The following is a 20,936-nucleotide window of genomic DNA, read 5'->3' as shown; positions in this document are numbered from 1 at the left end:
TAATATTCTGTTTTCATTTATTTTGTTATGTTGCAAACCTTTATCACAAACTGATGAGAAGTATACAATTTCTCTTGATAAACTAACATATTAAATCAGTAGTGGTTGACTACTTAACATACACATCCATCACGCACGCCAGTTACAGACCTCAGAACACACAAACTACACAACATATATAACTTCTGGGTTTTCAAAACTCTACACGACCACAATTTCATATTTTGTTATTTGATAATCTTGACTGGAAGTATTTTGCTAAGTTTCCTGATAACGTCAAATATATGGACACTATTTACATACTAAATTTGAGTAAACAATTTTTAAAGTGCAGTGCAAATTTGATTACCAATATTTGCAATGCTCTCAATTTTACAAAAGCCATATACCAGTATACTGGTTTATATATCTAGTTTTTGTTCTCATGGTAATATATAATTTTTGTAATCTATTGAAGCAGTAGACCAATGACAATTTACAGACACACTGTTAAACCGTTCAACATTACAGATAACAAGCTTGGAACTGAAAAGTATTTTCGTTGGAGCACTGAATGATTTAGCGAGGACTTGGAGAACAATATATTATACAAACATACTAGTATATAACACACACACAATACAATGTGACACCGATCACTAATGTTACAAGTGAAAACAATTAAATATTCTGGAGTAGAAGTGACATTTTTTAATTTGTAACAAATTCATCACATATCTTCTGTTTGGATTATTGCTAACATATTTTTACAGCAATAAGTGTTAAACATCAATACTAACTATCATTTCACCCATCTTACATACATGCATTCACCCAGGGTGGTAAATAAATACAACCGCAGCACATTTCTTCTCTCCTACTTTCTGCCTATCTGTAATATACTATCACAGCCATATCTCTCACACACGTCCACATTTGTTAAGTAAAATCAAAGCTTTTACTTAAGTTTGCTTCACTCAATACAAATAGCCTTAATACGAAAACATTATCACTACAATTTTTTGAAGACGCCAAAATTGAACAGCTGTACAAAATAGTTTTAATTTGAACTGGCTGAAAATTGTGCATGTACAACTTTATAAGTGAAGAGAGAGAATATATGGAAAAATGATAGAAAAATGGACATAGCAATGATCTAGCACACAAATAGGATAAAGAAATGTGGATCATTTACATTCAGCATTGTCAAACATATCGACCAATCAGCATCTACATACGGAAATGATTCCTAATTGGCTAAAGCCGCCAAAAAGTAAAAGGTTAAAAGCAAAATTTAACATAGACATATTGGTCTTATCACTTGTGAAGGAAGTTCATAGTTTTAGCCATAAGTCTAATATTAAACATGACTACGACTTTGTACAAATACCTGCTAGAATTATTTACAGACAATTATCACAAGATCCCGCTACATCAGAATCCGTCGTCAGAAACAACAAAACAAATGGTTTGCTAAAGCTTTTCCAGGTTTTAATCCACATTAAAATGTAACAGGTTCTTGTGAGAGTAAGCTAAAAGTTAAACGGACTTTCTATACATTTAAACACAAAAAATATTTCATCCGGAATGTTCTGTCTATCCAAGTCTAAATTATTCTGAGGTTCTGTCAACTTTCTGATATCTGTCCCGTGTCGTTCATCGACACTAGACTGAAATTTTAAGTTGATAGGGTATCAGAGTAATTCGGATCAAGTCTATGCTACAGTATAATCTGTATATGCACTTTTCAGTGAATAGCATTAATATTTTATACAACATCTTTACCCTCTTGTCCTGGTGCTCCAACTATTTTCAGCTCTGGGAATCCCAGACAAGTTTGGATATAAATTAGGGACAATTTCCTCGTCTGTAGTAATGTTTCTTATGGAGATATTTATTTACCTTTAACAAACAGGTCAAAGAAAATTCTGGCTCCCAACCGTATCCTACGGTCCTTCGATATCAAAAATCATTAAAGGGCCACAACTCAAAATATAAAGAAATGTTAATACACAAAATTTGGCATTAGTCGAATCTTGTTGCAGTTATCTTTAAATGAAATCTCCATGTATCACTTTTCATCCGGATTAGTAATGCTTTATCCTAGAAGTTTGTAAATTATGAGCCATGCTGCAAAAGTTTATGATGGTCTAAAATACATGTTGTTCTTTATGCATCAGTTGCAACATGAAAACCACACAGATCAGAATTTCTGTTCTATATTTAGATCTTTCATCTCGAGTTATTCTCACACCTTTTCTACCATTGCAGTGCTGAACTACCCAATGTCTATTTATAGCAGTAATATCTGTTTGACATCACCAAACACATTTATCCAGTGTGAAAAAGAGTTTCTCTCATTTGTATCTCAAAATTAATACAACACAAAATATCAATATTGATATAAGATGACAGAATTCTTGTTACTTTGTGTAGCAGAACCTACAACGCGATCAAATGGATTATTTTTCATTAATAATCCCTGCGATTGGTCACAACTGCAGTGTACTGACCAAAATGTTTCACACATTCTCACTAAAGCCTTAAATATATCTTCACTCATTCTGAAATAAAACAATGATACATGTCAACCTTCATTCTAACACATCTTAATACATGTGTCACGTACAGATAAAGAGAGAATTTAATTTATAGCTTCAGCCTAAGCAGCTGAAAATACTCTAAAGTAAACAATGAAATTAACCACCAAACCAGAGATAATGTTTAGACTGGTTTTATCGACTGATGTTTTGACTGCCTCACCAAAAAATCACCACCCCAAACCCCATCACGCTAAACCATTCAACAATTGAGACAAGGTAGTCGCTGAAATTAAAACATTTACATTTATATTATGAAAAGCGATGACAAGGGGCAAAAGTATGGCAGATATATGTTATGTCTACAGCCTCAGCAACAAGTATTTTGGAAAAGAATCCAGCCGACTGAACAAATCATAAATTATAGGTAAATGTTTCTATTCTAACATACATCTATTGCACAATCACAAAGTAATATATATTGAAGAAAAGTGTACTGGGATTATTAATAGTTTTATAGTGAGTATCACATGCATATAAACTTTCAAAGAGAAAATGATCATCACACATAAGATATCATTGTCCATTAAGCATACAATTCATTTACCTAAAAATGACTGAAGTTCCACACACCATATCTTAAATCACATATGCAAACGAATCTTGCTAGCATGATTTCTAAGGTCAACCTCATTTCAGACATCAGTACATAAACTCTATCACTTGGGGCAAGATGGTCGAGATATTAGCAGATATAGGGATGCACTATTAATAATTCATTACATGAAAATTTGATATTAAATGAGCTTTCATATTTTTCTACAGATGATGCTAAATATCTAAATACCTGAAGGTCATTTTATATGTAAAACCTCTTTTCAATACCAACACCGAGAAACATATGACTCTTATAGAATTGCCAAGAAAATTCTAAAATCGTGCAACAAATCCATTTTAATTCAGACCCATCAAAGTTAAGATCATTAACATAATACAGCCAATAATTTTTTGATACAAATGGAAACAAGTTTAAATTTCTGATTATTTCCCGATTGCATAGCTGTAACACACTTGGCCTTCCACTAAACAGCTGTAACACACCTGCCCTTCCACTTAACAGCTGTAATACACCTGTCTTTCCACTAAATATCTGTAATACACCTGCTTTTCCACTAAACAGCTGTAACACACCTGCTTTTCCACTAAACAGCTGTAACACACCTGCCCTTCCACTAAACAGCTGTAATACACCTGTCTTTCCACTAAATGGCTGTAATATGCTTGGCCTTCCACTAAATAACTGTAATACACCTGCTTTTCCATTAAACAGCTGTAATACACCTGTCTTTCCATTAAACAGCTGTAATATGCTTGGCCTTCCACTAAACAGCTGTAGCACACTTGCCTTTCCACTAAATATCTGTAATACACCTGCCCTTCAACTAAACAGCTGTAATACACTTGCCGTTCAACTAAATATATGTAATAAACTTTGCCTTTCATTAAAAAGCTGTTATATGCTTTCCCTTTCATTTAATATACATAATGGTCAGTCTTTTTTACACAAAAAAAGCTGCAGAGATGCTACCATTTTCATTAAGATTTTATACTTCAGAGAGAAATCAATTTCGATGTTTTTAAAATAGTGTTAGACAAACATGGCTGTATCTATCATGTAGATACAGAAAGCCCCCTGGTTCAATCATCATAATTTAATTATGAATGGATAAGCCCTGGGCTGAACAAAAAAAAATTAAAAAAATTCAGCACTTTCCGGCAATTCTTCTTAACTGTAACATACATTGTAAGTCCCACATGTTCTGCATGGGCTTATTACTGAACAGCACTTTTTGAAATACAGCAATTGTCTTATGTGAAAATACAGGTACAATCAACCTATGATTAGAAACCTCCAGGCAGTGACTAGACAGGCCCTTTCACTGTAATTAGAGGACTGCATCACATGTCAAATCCTTAGCATGTCAGCTGTTCTGAACGAGACCAGAATTCATTTGTTAACCTAATTAATATACAAATTTATGGATTGCCCGATCAATGCAGTTAAATAGAATAGCGTTTTATGTGATTTGTTATTAAATATGTATTGGACAACATATTATTCAACAGCATATCTACAATCATATAATACATTTTGTACAAAGATTTGTGTTTATTCAACAAATAGTATTCACCACAGCACTAGATTTTCTATGTTATATCACAAAACAAGTACAGCTATTTGAATTCTTGAGAGCTATTTTTCAGAGGTCAAAATTTCAAAATTTCCAGAAACCAAATATTTTTTTGACAACGATTCCAGCAAAAAGACATAGACATTACTGTTAAAGTACACCTCTACCCTTCTTTACTGAAACGCTGTCAAAACTGTCAGATATGAAAATGCTGAATCAATTTAAACTTCATTTATCTGACAATTCTGCTGGCTTTTGTGTCTCAAAATATTGTAGCTATAGATAAGGATATATTGAAAAACCTGCAACATGATAGCAATGATATTCAACAGACATGTGCTTTTCTAAATCTGATGTCCAAGGCTGACAACACACAATAATCAATGACTAGGACCTCATGATACTCCATCCAGTGCTGAGAGCCACAAACCAGCAAACAACCAAACATTCAATAGAATTGTCTCCCCTCTTCAAACTAGGCACACATTCACCTAAAGAGATTGGGAGATATTCCAATTCATTCTCACATATTTAAAAAAAAAAAAAAAAAAAACAGAAAAGAAAAAAAAATTAATATGAAATTCTAACTTTTGGATTCTAATCCTCATTAACCTCACACATCCCTGCCTAATTTTTCAGTATGAGGATTGGAATTGTTCAAACCCTCAAACTTCTGCAAAATAGAACAAGCAGATTTTTTAAATACTGACAAAGTCAGTTCAATTTGACTTTTGAAAAAAAAAGAACCTTATGGATGACTTAATCATAAACAAAGCAATTGGCCAATTTCCTTTGAAGTAAGTGTCTTCTATACACACTGTACACAACGTACTTGAAAATGTAAACAAGTTTAAAATTTGAAATACTATTAATTTTTAATTTGTGGTTAAGGAGTTACTGAAAAGTTATAATTTGAAAGTTGGTGTAACCGTCCCCTGAAGAAACTGCTAAATCGTCTTCATCTTGTTCCTGTGGCAGGACTAACATTCATCAGGTCCTTAGAGGGATGAGTATGACAACTGACCATGGTCAGTAACTGGATTTAACTAGTCCAGGATGAAACAAGCCACAACACTATCTCAATGGCAACAGCCATGTAAGGTCCTATACACAATGAGATGATTGGGCGTGGTCAAGGGCGTTATTCTTGTGGGGCATCTGTTCCCTTGCCATCACTTGCCACAGTCTGAGTTGTAGGCGTAACACCCACAGGAACATTATTTGACTTGTGTTGTAGGTAACCCATTGCACCTTTCCGTCCTTTGTCAGCACGCCGGAATATTGTGATTTCCTGAAGCAAACATCCAGAATGAGTTTTCAACAGAATGATTCCGGTTAAAAAACAATCATTTTTATTCCATTCCTCTATTCAATCTTCATGTACTGAAAGTAGTTATGCATGTCAATGAAGAAATATTAAGGTAAGTTTCAAAAACCAGTATGTGTTACCTGTACTCTGTTACCCTGTATGTGTTACCTGTACTCTGTAACCCTGTATGTGTTACCTGTACTCTGTAACCCTGTATGCGTTACCTGTAATCTGTACCCCTGTATGTGTTATCTGTAATTTGTACCCATGTATGTGTTACCTGAACTCTGTAACCCTGTATGTGTTACCTGTAATCTGTACCCCTGTATGTGTTATCTGTAATTTGTACCCATGTATGTGTTACCTGTACATTGTACCCCTGTATGTGTTACCTGTATTCTGTAACCCTGTATGTGTTACCTGTACACTGTACCCCTGTATGTGTTACCTGTATTCTGTAACCCTGTATGTGTTACCTGTACTCTGTAACCCTGTATGTGTTACCTGTAATCTGTACCCCTGTATGTGTTATCTGTAATTTGTACCCATGTATGTGTTACCTGAACTCTGTAACCCTGTATGTGTTACCTGTAATCTGTACCCCTGTATGTGTTATCTGTAATTTGTACCCATGTATGTGTTACCTGTACTCTGTAACCCTGTATGTGTTACCTGTAATCTGTACCCCGGTATGTGTTATCTGTAATTTGTACCCATGTATGTGTTACCTGTACTCTGTAACCCTGTATGTGTTACCTGTACACTGTACCCCTGTATGTGTTACCTGTACATTGTACCCCTGTATGTGTTACCTGTACTCTGTAACCCTGTATGTGTTACTTGTACTCTGTAACACTGTATGTGTTACCTGTATTCTGTAACCCTGTATGTGTTACATGTACACTGTACCACTGTATGTGTTACCTGTACTCTGTAACACTGAATGTGTTACCTGTACTCTGTACCCTTGTATGTGTTACCTGTACTCTGTACCCATGTATGTGTTACCTGTACTCTGTAACCCTGTATGTGTTACCTGTACTCTGTAACACTGTATGTGTTACCTGTACTCTGTAACCCTGTATGTGTTACCTGTACACTGTACCACTGTATGTGTTACCTGTACTCTGTAACACTGTATGTGTTACCTGTACTCTGTACCCTTGTATGTGTTACCTGTACTCTGTACCCTTGTATGTGTTACCTGTACTCTGTACCCATGTATGTGTTACCTGTTCTCTGTTACCCTATATATGTTACCTGTACTCTGTACCCCTGTATGTGTTACCTGTACTCTGTACCCTTGTATGTGTTACCTGTACTCTGTACCCCTATATATGTTACCTGTACTCTGTACCCCTGTATGTGTTACCTGTACTCTGTACCACTGTATGTGTTACCTGTACTCTGTACCACTGTATGTGTTACCTGTACTCTGTACCACTGTATGTGTTGCCTGTAATCTGTTACCCTATATATGTTACCTGTAATCTGTTACCCTATATGTGTTACCTGTACTCTGTAACCCTATATATGTTACCTGTACTCTGTTACCTGTACTCTGTTACCCTATATATGTTACCTGTTCTCTGTTACCCTATATATGTTACCTGTAATCTCTAACCCTATATATGTTACCTGTACTCTGTTACCCTATATATGTTACCTGTACTCAGTAACCCTCTATGTGTTACCTGTACTGTTACCCTATATATGTTACCTGTCATCTGTTACCCTATATATGTTACCTGTAATCTGTAACCCTATATATGTCACCTGTACTGTTACCCTATATATGTTACCTGTTGTTTGAAGTATCGTCTCTCCTCCTCGTCCACCAGGACCAGGTTAAGATAGTATCGTACAGAAAACTTCTTGTTGATATCCCGCATAGTGGGTGTAGACTCATATCCACTCAGGAACAGTCGGATAGGTATTGATTCCCCTTCAAGACAGAAGGCATAAACCGAACTATAAAACTGTACATCACAGACATACAAATACACTCAATACCATCCCTTTTAGCTGAAACCATGCTGAGAAAGTGTGATAGCCATAAAATGGAAATTGATTCCACTTACACTTAACATTATGTTGGGGATTCAACAATGAAAATAAAATTTCAATAATATCATAATTATCATCAAATCATTTCTTACCATTACATAACATTTACATCTGCCTGCCATAACCTCATTACAAATGTAATAGACAGCTATTGCAGTTATGAGACTATAAATGAAATTGGATACGCTGTATCAGGAAATCACAATACTCTTGTCAGGTCTTCTGTGTTTCAGCTGTTCCCAATATGAAACTCCATTGGATAAAAAAGTGTTTTTTTTGTTCAATATAAACCTTCCAACTTATCATTATTGCCCAAAATGTTATTGGTAATACAAAAATATAGGATACATATATATTTCTGAATATGACAATACTCCATGTAATTGAAAAATGTCCTTCTTTTGAATTTTCCATGACAGCCTAGCGAGTTTCAAGGGATTTGCCAGTATAAAAGTCACTTGCAGTTATATAGATTTCAAATTTACCCCCCCCCCCCCCCCCCCCCATCCACTGTCTCCGGTTAGAACATTTTATTCGCTCACCTTTCACTGGAGCTCCATCCATGATTTCATACTTGGCTATAGTTTCATTTTCATTGTATGTGTTTGGCCCTGTAAGAAACAAGACAGCCATTTCAGTGGAATTTGAAGTTTATGAAAATTTACGTCAAACAATGATTTAACTAGGAACAACAGTTACCAAAGAAATATTTTGAAACAGCTGAATGTTTTAATGATTTTACGCTTTAAGATAAAATTTTGAAAAGTGAAACAGATTTATGTATCAAATAAAGACGACCCAATTAAAAATAACTATGGAAATTAACAAAATAAAGTTTTATTATTTATATTTTTTGATATATGTAAATAATTCACAACAAGCATTGGGAATGGAATGCAGACAATTCAGTAATACATATTTATGGTTATCAATAGACATGGAAACGTCAACAACACTTCACAACAACTACACATACAGTCACAAGGGTTGGGAGGAAGAGGGTACGTAAGAGATTGGGATAAAGAGTTCTAACACTATGATAAAAATACACTGGATACTCTACAATCTAATATTCCATACAGATTTTCACAAGTGATTAACTTATTAATACCCAAAATAATCAAACTTTGAATACAGAAAGTAAAACTAACACTTGTGCTCAGATATACCATGTCATGTTTGTTATCAGATGTCAATGTTGTCATGTTTTTATCAGATAATGTCAATGTTGCCATTTTTTGTTTATCAGATAATGTCAATGTTGCCATTTTTTGTTTATCAAATGACAATGTTGCCATTTTTTGTTTATCAGATAATGTCAATGTTGCCATTTTTTGTTTATCAAATGACAATGTTGCCATTTTTTGTTTATCAGATAATGTCAATGTTGCCATTTTTTGTTTATCAAATGACAATGTTGCCATTTTTTGTTTATCAGATGTCAATGTTGCCATGCTTTTTATCAGATAATGTCAATGTTGCCATGTTTTTTGATCAGATGTCAATGTTGCCATTTTTTGTTTATCAGATAATGTCAATGTTGCCATGTTTTTTAATCAGATGTCAATGTTGCCATTTTTTGTTTATCAGATAATGTAAATGTTGCCATTTTTTGTTTTTCAAATGTCAATGTTGCCATTTTTTGTTTATCAGATAATGTAAATGTTGCCATTTTTTGTTTTTCAAATGTCAATGTTGCCATTTTTTGTTTATCAGATGTCAATGTTGCCATGCTTTTTATCAGATAATGTCAATGTTGCCATGTTTTTTAATCAGATGTCAATTGTTGCCATTTTTTGTTTATCAGATAATGTCAATGTTGTCATGTTTTTTAATCAGATGTCAATGTTGCCATGGTTTTTATCAGATGTCAATGTTGTCATGTTTTTTTATCAGATAATGTCAATGTTGCCATTTTTTGTTTATCAGATGTCAATGTTGTCATGTTTTTTTATCAGATAATGTCAATGTTGCCATGTTTTTTAATCAGATGTCAATGTTGCCATTTTTTGTTTATCAGATAATGTCAATGTTGTCATGTTTTTTAATCAGATGTCAATGTTGCCATGGTTTTTATCAGATGTCATTGTTGTCATGTTTTTTTATCAGATAATGTCTATGTTGTCATGGTTTTTTTATCAGACACTGTCAAAGACTTCTCCCAGGAAACAGATTAGGATGTAGAATCTCTCCCATTTTTCTCTTCAAAATAAACCTAAGATATCAAATCACTTTGAAAGCAAGAATACTCCGCAAAAAATACATAAGCCCAGTTTAAATATTAATGCGAAGATTATTCTAAGCAGGATATTTCTACATCAGGAATGCATTTAATGGAATCTTCCTTACAAAGAACAATAACGTAGATCACATCGGTGTAAGGGTAAAAGCCATTGTTTTCCTTGGGGAGATATAATGTACATTTCATCAATTAATATTCTACAAATATTCATGGTGACCCCTCATAAGCACAAAACATGAGTCACAATCCAGAAACTAACTAATGGGGCAATTGTGTTGATTTTCATAATCATTTTTGAAATGCTACTCACTTACAGACAAATTGCTGTAGTTTCTAAACCTTTTTCATGTTGAAAAACAACTGTTTAACTATGATCAAGCACTTGATGTACTTTGAAAAAAAAAAAAAAAAATGCAATGAGTCTCATAAATATCTGAGATGCAGATAAAGAATCAGCTACTGGGATAATATTCAAATGAACAATTATTGTTTCAGACTTACACATAAAGCATTTTGTCGAAAGTGTTGTAGAAAAGACTTTTGGGAAATTATTCATAAAGAAATACAGCATACTGTGCTTACACTGGAGGATAAACTGTACTCCCTGGTATCTCAGAACTTCCTTTCATTATTTACTGAACAACATGACACATAGACTGAGGTTACAGCTGTGGAGGTATACAGATCACAAGGGAAGTAACTGTGTTTTGACAAAGGGAAGTAACTCTGTACCTGTGCCAGTGCTTTCACGCTTGATAATCTGTATTTCCATGTGCTTGATTTTTATTCGAACTAGCAAGAAGTATATCTTTCCAACTATTACATCTTTTAAATGATACCTGATCAGGAAAAAACACAAGAAATCAAAATGAAATCAAATTCAACATAGCAACAACACAATATGAAACACTGATAAAAAGAAAATCTGTGGGCATCATAAAACGCATGTCTGAAAATAATCATCATAATGAATAGCATGTAAATGGATTTATCCGACGTTGTCGCATCAGTTACCAGACATAATCCTGTACTGTAAATGTGATATTTTGAACCAAAAGTTATATCACATTTCTTTTTTAATGAAAATTAATTTAGACATTTAAAATAGAAGTGAACAAAGCATCTTGAAACATCTGTTTATTCTCTCCGTATATTTCTTTCAAATACTTTATATAATATCAAAATAAGTTCTTCATTTTTTGGCAGTAAGGATTGGCATAGTTTGAAGTCTCATAAATCCACATGTATACACATCTGTACAACAGTGAGATGGTAGCAGGCAGTTTACAACATACAGATAGGGGAGGCATACTACAACAGACAGACATTTTGAGTCTTCAGTGATAAATGATTGGAAAGGCTGTAACACTGTTATTTAACCAAGAACAGACAATGTTTTCTTAAGACTGAATGGTTTTCCCTTCTAAGATAAGGTTTAGTTTTGGACTGACTTTACTATTAATAAGATATGCGTAAAAGTCATCGAGTCATTCACTTCTCAAATTTCCCTATTAACAATAAAACGCAAATGTCTCAAAACATTGTACCCACCAATTACACTGTCCTAATACCTGTTACAGTCTTAATCACAATCATTTACCTGTAGTGAAGACTACATATTTGTAATAAGAGTTAGGGACCACTTGTTCAAAGGACAATTAATTAGCTTAATAAGATCTTGACACAAATATTCAAAACATAATTTTTACGAAATATTAAGTATTTTTATTCATTTATTTTCTTTCTGCAGTTCTCTTGAATATCATTTCAAATTACTTAATGGGAAGTATTTCAGTCTTGCGTTTAATTTTTCTTTGGATGAAATATTTTTGTTTGTTTTTCATTAAGCTGATCATACACTGGACCCTGGTGTAGTTAAACCTAGATATCCATAGATTAGTTTTTACCTGTAGATCATAACATCTAAAAACACATTACACCTGAACCAATGAAATAAAACATGTTTGCCAAAATTCAACCAAAAATTTTGAATTTGACTTCATATGTAATTAGATATTAATAACTTGTACTGTCAAATTAAGACTTCTTCATTTTTTTTTTTTTTTTTTGTGAAAAGCAACCAGATTCACATTTAAACATTACATAACAAAATTTCTAAAATTGAAAAAAAAAGTCAAAAACACAAAAATTCAAATTTTTGACAGAACAAGAAGAATTTTTTCCCCATATTCTTTACTTCAAATTCCATCTTCCTAACAACTTTTTTACCAAAAATGGATTGAAAATTAAAAATTCACCATTCAACTGAATGTGAAGTAATCTTAAAGTACTCTGTTAGTGAGGATTTTGATTTCTTCTGATACTTTTCTCTGAAGTGTCTGACAAAACAACATGCTAAATATAATATCCCTCGCACCCTTCCTCCGCCAAAAAAGATTTTTGTAGATTCTTCGTAAGATTGCAGGTATGCTCTCTTCTCTATACAGTTATTTTCACTTGTGTTATTTTACTAGTAACAAAGAACTGTACTATTGTGTCCTAGGAAAAAATTAGTTTGGCTGTATATGAATTAATATAGTAACTACACATGTTTGAATCTACATATAATAATCATCTGTCTTGTATGTCAGGAATATTGTGACTTTGTTATCCAAGCAGTGCCACAGCTGTCTGTCCTAAACCTACAACCAGTACCTGCTCCTGTTGTTTCTCTACGCACTATAGCCAGCTCCATGTAGCGGATTTTAATGCGAACCAAGAGAAAATAGATTTTTCCGACGATAACATCCTTCAAGTGGTACCTCCACAACGCAGCAAGAAAGATTGATTCATCAGTATATTTCACAAACAATTGAAATGAAACAAACATGTAAATAATATTATATTTACTTACAAACAAATTATAGGTGAAAAGGACTATACTGTATATGCAGTGCTCCAGATAACTTTTTGACATGTGGGGTTTTCACTCCTACCTTTATAAATTGAGGGGTTTTTTCACCCCTGCCTTCATCAAGTGTATGGGTTTTTTCCATATTAGGGTAACACTGAATTTGTAAACATTTTTGACAGCGCCATAATTTGCTATGCGACTGGTTTATAATCACGATCAAGAAAGCGCTTGTTACGAGTTTCGTTTACTCGATAAGTGTCTGTTTGACTTAGATTATTGAGTTTTCTAACTACGTAATATTGGATTTCGCACGGGTTAATGACGCAAATCTTATTTTTTTCCTAGCGTGAAATTAGAAATATTGTGCGTGAAAACGCATTCACGCAGGCTATCTGGAGCACTGATATGTCCTATGATAACCTCAATAAGCCACATTTCTCAAAAAGTGAGATTATTACAGGACAAAAGACGGAGTCTGTTTGCATTTCTACTGAACTGCAATGTATTAATACTGTGTGGTTCAATCACTTTTGCTCTATGCACTCTTTGAACATGTCATGACAAAATTGTAGGTTTGACGTGCCACACCTTCTGTACAGACCAGAGGCTAGTTCAATCCTTTGATGTACATCAAACAAATCTACAGGTATATTGTAATGGCTTTGAAGTTGGGTGTTACTCCTTTGTTATCTTCAAAAGAAGTGTAAAAGCCTGTGATTGGTCAGTTTTTCCTCCTGAAACCAATCAAATTACTTCGCTTGTGCCTTCAATTTTGCTATGACTTGTTCCAGAGGTGCACAGAACGAAAGTGGTAGTAACCTCTGGAGTATCCAAGATGGGATGGCTTTAATCACAGGTACAAGATTTTCACAAGATACATGGTATATAGGATACCATGTAATATCCAATAACATTTGAGGTCAAAGTTGACAGAATTTTCGTTTCAACCAATACAGTGATCAACCTCATATCAATGCTTATGTATACCAACACAGTAAACAGTTCCCTGTTTGCCTTTATTTTATTTTCTTACCTTTGTGCCAGCTCTCTATACATATCATTCAATCATGATTCGAGAAACTCATTCAAAATTAATTATTAGGATTCACATACAACAATTAATCTACCTCAGAGTCTTGGTACAAATGACAAATACATTTCTAAATTGTCTTATGAAAGTCTGGAATTTACCACGCTATAGAAAACGTCCCATTATTTGCTTGTTATTTCGTTAAAATGTAGACAAACCACTTTAAATACATAAAGAAACAATTTGAAAGATACCAATAATTTTCTATCAAGAAATAATTTGAGTTTCATAGAGAAACTAATCAATTGTATCAATTATTCTAAATAAAAAAGATGTTATTTCTTCAACATTTTGTTTCAGTGTTCCCTGAAGTTTATAGATATTACACAACTGAAAAGAATCCAATATAAATCAGACATGTTTAAACAAGCTTTCTTCCTAAAATCTCTCGACGTCTTTTCTGTTAAAATTCTGTTATTTTATTTATCAATTTATCATTAAATATCTACTTACTTAGATTTGTTGTATTCAAATTCTATGTGTAAACAGTCTTCGATTCCAACCTCCATCTTTATGCTGTTGTTCATCTCGGGATACTGTGATAATGTGTGCACTATGATGTCCTGTTCCTTAACTGTGTCGCTTAACCTCTTAACTATTGTTACTCGTAGAAAGTAGCTACAATATTCAAAACCAATCTATTACTTATGTACATGTACAGAGAACATGCATTATCCGACACAAATCTGTGTCACTGAAAGTCTTAACCATCACTTGCCTTTACGAAAGACCTGAAACATCCAAATCACTCTACATAACTAAAACCTTAATTTTCTAATATTTTAGGAAAACGATTTTCAGTTTGTGTTTCATTCAAACACCAAAGACATAAATTTCAATGACTTTTCAAGGCATTCAAGCCAAATTCCAAAACTTTTCAGGTCTGGTAGTGAATTTTCCAGACAAGGACTGAAATTCAAGGTTCTTTTAAAGAACACATTTATATCTATATGAACTTGCTTACATGAACGTCGCGATATATTTTACACTTATTATTATTAGATATCTCTGTAACAAAAGCTGAGTTTATATTTTCAATATTAAATAAAATCATTGATTAATGACATTGTAACCAAGATTGGAAGTCATGAAGTTCAATCACAAAATAATGACAAGTCTTACAGACCTTTATGCTTAAAACTTGATTCAGCTCTAATTCCTGATGACGAAAAAAAAATCTTACCGTAATCTTACATTAGCACCTGTGTAAGATTCATATGGTTTTTCTACTTGTAAAAATTCAAAAGGGTAAGTTGTGCTACTGGTCATATCACCCGGCCGTGCCAACTCCTTCACCAGGGATGTAAACTCATGGTGATTTCCTCGGTCGTAGTATAATTCTGGAAAAACACACAGACACTGAAGTCCTCATCACATGTGATGCAATGTATACCACAAATTTAAAACAAAGACATGTTATATATAGTTACCTTCATTTGATCTAAATTTAAATTTTGCATAATATAGAAATTAATATCTGCACTTTTCTTGACAGACTAGTTTGTAATGACTTTCAAGTGAAGACCCAAGATGTGCGGTTCATTGATATCAGCGTAGAACAGTTCTAGTTTTCTTTATCTGGGATTTGAAATCAGGCCTCTGTTTCTTGAATCTTTCTTAACTGAAGGAATTTTCCTTACTTCTTAACTGAAAATTGTCCATTAGAAAGCATTACATAGTTAAGGAAATTTCCGTGAATTCAAGTTTTTCCTGAACTTACGCTATGCTTTTCTGTGATTAAGATTTCCCTAAGTTAAGGAAGATTCTTAAAGCAGGAGCCAGAGATTGTCCTGTACAGGAGCCAGAGATTGTCCTGTACTGGAGCCAGAGATTGACCTGTACTGGAGCCAGAGATTGTCCTGTACTGGAGCCAGAGATTGTCCTGTACTGGAGCCAGAGATTGTCCTGTACAGGAGCCAGAGATTGTCCTGTACAGGAGCCAGAGATTGTCCTGTACTGGAGCCAGAGATTGTCCTGTACAGGAGCCAGAGATTGTCCTGTACTGGAGCCAGAGATTGTCCTGTACAGGAGCCAGAGATTGTCCTGTACTGGAGCCAGAGATTGTCCTGTACTGGAGCCAGAGATTGTCTTGTACAGGAGCCAGATATTGTCCTGTACAGGAGCCAGAGATTGACCTGTACTGGAGCCAGAGATTGTCCTGTACAGGAGCCAGAGATTGTCCTGTACTGGAGCCAGAGATTGTCCTGTACTGGAGCCAGAGATTGTCCTGTACAGGAGCCAGAGATTGTCCTGTACTGGAGCCAGAGATTGTCCTGTACAGGAGCCAGAGATTGTCCTGTACTGGAGCCAGAGATTGTCCTGTACAGGAGCCAGAGATTGTCCTGTACTGGAGCCAGAGATTGTCCTGTACTGGAGCCAGAGATTGTCCAGAGATTGTCCTGTACTGGAGCCAGAGATTGTCCTGTACAGGAGCCAGAGATTGTCCTGTACAGGAGCCAGAGATTGTCCAAAGATTGTCCTGTACTGGAGCCAGAGATTGACCTGTACTGGAGCCAGAGATTGTCCTGTACTGGAGCCAGAGATTGTCCAGAGATTGTCCTGTACTGGAGCCAGAGATTGACCTGTACTGGAGCAAGAGATTGTCCTGTACAGGAGCCAGAGATTGTATTCACCTTATTTGTTTAGGTAGCCTGCAAGAGGCCTCCTGCATGTTGGTCAGTGAGGAAACAAACATGTTTTACATGACCTGAATGAAAATGACCCAGACCAGACTGTTCTCTGGGCAGTTAACCAGGAAAGCTATCTTAAGTGATTAATACTAACCTATTTGACCAATAAACTCTATTTTGACACCCTGATGCTCCAACTTGCTTCCAGCTTTCTTCAAGGTAACATTAACCTGTGAAAATAATTGTAGAACAATCACAGAGAAGCCTGATGACAAAAATAATTCACACAACCATATTCAAAATTTTTTATTGCAGATTTTTAAAAACTCATGATGTTGACATCATTTCTTATATTTTCTTCATCTGCAACAAATCGTTAACGATGGAAGACATTTTCATGTAAATGTAGAGTTGCAAATTCAAGAGACTACCTAAATATGACTTCATAAATAGTCCTATCGCTTACCTTGCCAGACACTGTCTCACCATCATAGTACAAATAATGCCTCTCTTTTTTACCATCTTCTGTTTTGATTTCTGCAGTTTTTCTTGATTCTTGACCGTCAAGGACGATGTCAATGTCGGCACTTTGGCCAAATCCAAAGAAACTCTGAAATATAACAGAAATGTTTGAAATCCCTTACATCGCCAGAAACATGAACAAACAAGCTACACATTTCCATTCTAACTTGGATAACTTCTTGGTCACTTTAAAGAACATTGTTATCTGACGTCATGTATACATAACATTTAATATTGTTCAATTGGTAAGTCATTTCTCATTGAACATATTGTTCTATATCAACTTTTTTTAAACAAAGGAACAAAAAAAAAAAAAAAAAAAATAAAAGTTACCTATGCAAACAGACAAGGAAGGTTATTCATAATGGGGAGACAACTGTGTAAAGCAGTTTTTAAAATGCATGCACATGAAAACCAGACCATTTCTTTGTGCTGCAGTCCAAACAACCACCATGCTTTCAACTGTTATTCCTAACTATGTTTCCAATTGGATATTGCTCTAAGTCTCAATCACTTGTCCTTTCTTTTTTTCTTTTCGTGTATCATAACTTTGATAATCATAAAATAATCAAATAGCTTTGAGAAATTTGTGAAAAAGTACCATTCCAGCTTTTACACTTATTCTACCTACATATACTGAGAAATGGGAATTAATAAAAAACAAACAAACAAACCACATCAGAAAATTAATCAATGATATACATGTACCATACCATGATCATATTTTGAATTTGTCTCAGAAAAATTTACGAAAAAAAAATAAATTAAGAAGAAACATGAATTTAAAAATATGTTATTTACTTTAAATACAATGTATATCATAATATATGTGCATACTGTGGTGTATGTATTCAGAGTCATTGTTTGTTTTAAATACAAACATGTAAATATTTATTCACAATCACAAACTCACAAGTCAACTGTTTGTGATGGTAGAAATTGATATCAAGAAGCACGGACTGATATACTATAAACACTGCACCCAGGAACAAGTGTTACGTAATCGTTAGGAATATAGGACATGTTTATTGAGAGATTGTACAGCACACAAAATCAACCAGGAATCTGTGATACACACCATTGTCCAACATCAATCAGGATAATACACAAAGGACCAAAACCAGTAACAATTTAATATCAACATAAATAGCTGTCCCCTGACTGCAGAAAATCTATATAAATAACAGCACTTAAGTAGAAGCTAATGCACTAGTGAGCTTAAGGTGATTGACAGACGGACTAGTTGTCAAACAATATAGGAAACTGCACATGCCATACAAGTCGATGAAGAGTTTACATAGCCTTGAGAAACGAATTTAAACAGAAGTTAGGGAAGGTATACGTGTATATCTACAGTGTATATTTCCATATTTTCAAATCTATTTCATTGTCTGAAGAATTTATTTTTTTATTCAATTAAGACGATTTTTGCAAAAAATTAATTACATTTTTAACTTCAAACCGGGAACATGTAAATTTCAACAGTTAAATTCACATGGTAGAATAATTTAAACTTGATCACTACTTTCATTTAAGTTTTGTATGTAGAACTAACTTAATGGTATGGTATAGCTATTATAACATTATTTCCTTAAATTCAAGAATATAATTCAAAATTAATTGATTTCTGAATTCATTCATTTAATTTATTTTAAAACAAACACAAATTAAAATGGCTCATTTCCACTAGCTGTTTTCATTTTTTCACACAGATTGATAGCCACAATGAATAACAGAGAATCAGTTATGTTTGATACTGGAAGCATCTGATAAGCTCTAAAATAATGGCAAAAGGTCATCACCAATATAGGTACCAGGTACTTCACAAGAACTTATTTGGACAACGGATCAAGATCGAGCAACATGAGATACAAGTTCTATTCACCGTCGTCTTAGTTTCAGTTCAAATTTACTTTGATCATTTACATTGGCCGAAAAAAGCCTGAAAATGTTTAATTCTGTGCTTTTTATGTGCTTTAATCTTCAATTACCTTTAGTCACTAAATATTATAAGCCTGTTTTGTACTGCAGTCAGCCCGAGGATGTAGAGCACTGGTTTTATTATAGGAAATATATAACAGATGAACAAACAATTTGTTTACACTTACAATCATGGCTTCAGTTCTGTAAGAAATACATAAACATGGAGACTGAAAAATATTTTGAACTGCAGACAGATAGAAAATATATTACAAACATGACAGGACCTCATTAGATTTACAAATCTGAGGGTCTTTATATGTGAAACAAGAGGCTACCTAAATAACACGTCATAACAACCAGTTCCACATGGAACCTGACTACCCAGGACACTTCATCTTCCCTTCTGTGATAGTTTAAAAGAAATTTTGTCAGAATCTGTTGACCTGTAATCAGCCATTTTTATGAGCTGAAAATTCTGAAATTTAGCACATCAGTTACACAGTATATCTGCTGTCTACTGAATCCTACAGCTGGTGAACATGTCTGAAGTGTTTTTTCAACAATTAAAAACCTTTCTGTACTTCTACATATGATTGTTTACACACCTAAGTTGTATACATGTATGTAGTAAACAGCAGATCTCTATTTGTTACAACATGATTTGATTGGTAGAATGTTAACTTTCCAACTGGAATATTTTTACAGTTTTAAAACTAGATCTCAGCTGAAAATCTAGAATATGCAAAAAAAGCCAGCAAGAAGATCACATATTCAATTTGTGGTATGCGGATATACCAGTTTCAATTATCTCTTTCAAGACTTTCTGGAAAACTGAACCTGAACATTCAAAATCATTCATATTATATTTCAATGTATGTTGAATTGTATCTTAATAAATCTTCATCCAGGAATGTTTAAACTCTATTACTTGTGTTGGATTGATGTTTCTTACAAATGACTCGTTACATACTTTAAAAAAGCACTATATCTATGTATGTCTTCAATGAAATGGCCTGAAATGCATGCATAATTTTGTGAACAGATTTTTTCAACTCGCTAGTCGGAGATGTGTACAGTAGTGAGTACTGTATCTGCGAATGTACAGTACATAATCTTAACTGTGGAGTAAATCTGTATCTAGCAAACTACCAGCGTTTGAGAGCCTGGTTCCAAGACGCCATTACAATAATACCGATATAGCTTTTCACATTGATGACAGACCTCCTCACCATAGTGTGAATTTGCAGAAGGGGAAGTGTAACCAAATTTGATTTTCCATTGAAAACGCAAAAGATTTTGGTTGTAACATGCATTCACTGCATTACATATCACGACAGCGTTTGCTAATAACAGACGACAAACGTCATTCCGTTCGCTTTGGAGAACTGTCATACAGTCACATGATGCTGCAGCAACACGGTTAACATACCTCCCACTACAACAAGAATTTACATCAAACTACATCAGTATTACAATATAATTTGTGACTTTGGAGGCACGTTTACGCATGTCGTGTTTATAAGTGAAAGCAACGCGATAATCAGATCACTATTGCAGGTGAAACGCGTTTATTTACCATCTCTGGGTC

General features: G+C 34.1%; 1 protein-coding gene across 1 annotated transcript; it reads right to left on the bottom strand.

Moving 5' to 3' along the window:
* LOC132554223 (vacuolar protein sorting-associated protein 26B-like) lies at positions 1–20,936 on the bottom strand. The gene is made up of 10 exons (XM_060218529.1): positions 20,925–20,936; positions 19,534–19,549; positions 17,370–17,513; positions 17,058–17,133; positions 15,457–15,613; positions 14,727–14,891; positions 11,062–11,168; positions 8,630–8,698; positions 7,823–7,965; positions 1–6,002 (listed from the first exon to the last, which is right to left on the bottom strand). Exons 2-10 carry the CDS (start codon positions 19,537–19,539, stop codon positions 5,853–5,855), a joined length of 1,017 nt encoding a protein of 338 aa, XP_060074512.1. The 5' UTR covers positions 19,540–19,549; positions 20,925–20,936; the 3' UTR covers positions 1–5,852.

The sequence above is a fragment of the Ylistrum balloti genome, unplaced genomic scaffold (genome assembly GCF_031769215.1).
Source record: "Ylistrum balloti isolate Yb309-2 unplaced genomic scaffold, AGI_CSIRO_Ybal_v1 Utg370386, whole genome shotgun sequence".
NCBI lineage: Eukaryota > Metazoa > Mollusca > Bivalvia > Pectinida > Pectinidae > Ylistrum > Ylistrum balloti.
The sequence above is the reverse complement of the archived record's forward strand: the minus strand, read 5'-3'. Positions and strand labels throughout refer to the sequence as shown.

Coding starts and splice junctions, on each gene's coding strand:
- LOC132554223 (XM_060218529.1), bottom strand. Junction 17,134..17,369: donor GTGAGACAGTGTCTGGCAAG/GTAAGCGATAGG, acceptor TTATTTTCACAG/GTTAATGTTACCTTGAAGAA. Junction 11,169..14,726: donor TTTGAATACAACAAATCTAA/GTAAGTAGATAT, acceptor TTTCCTGATCAG/GTATCATTTAAAAGATGTAA.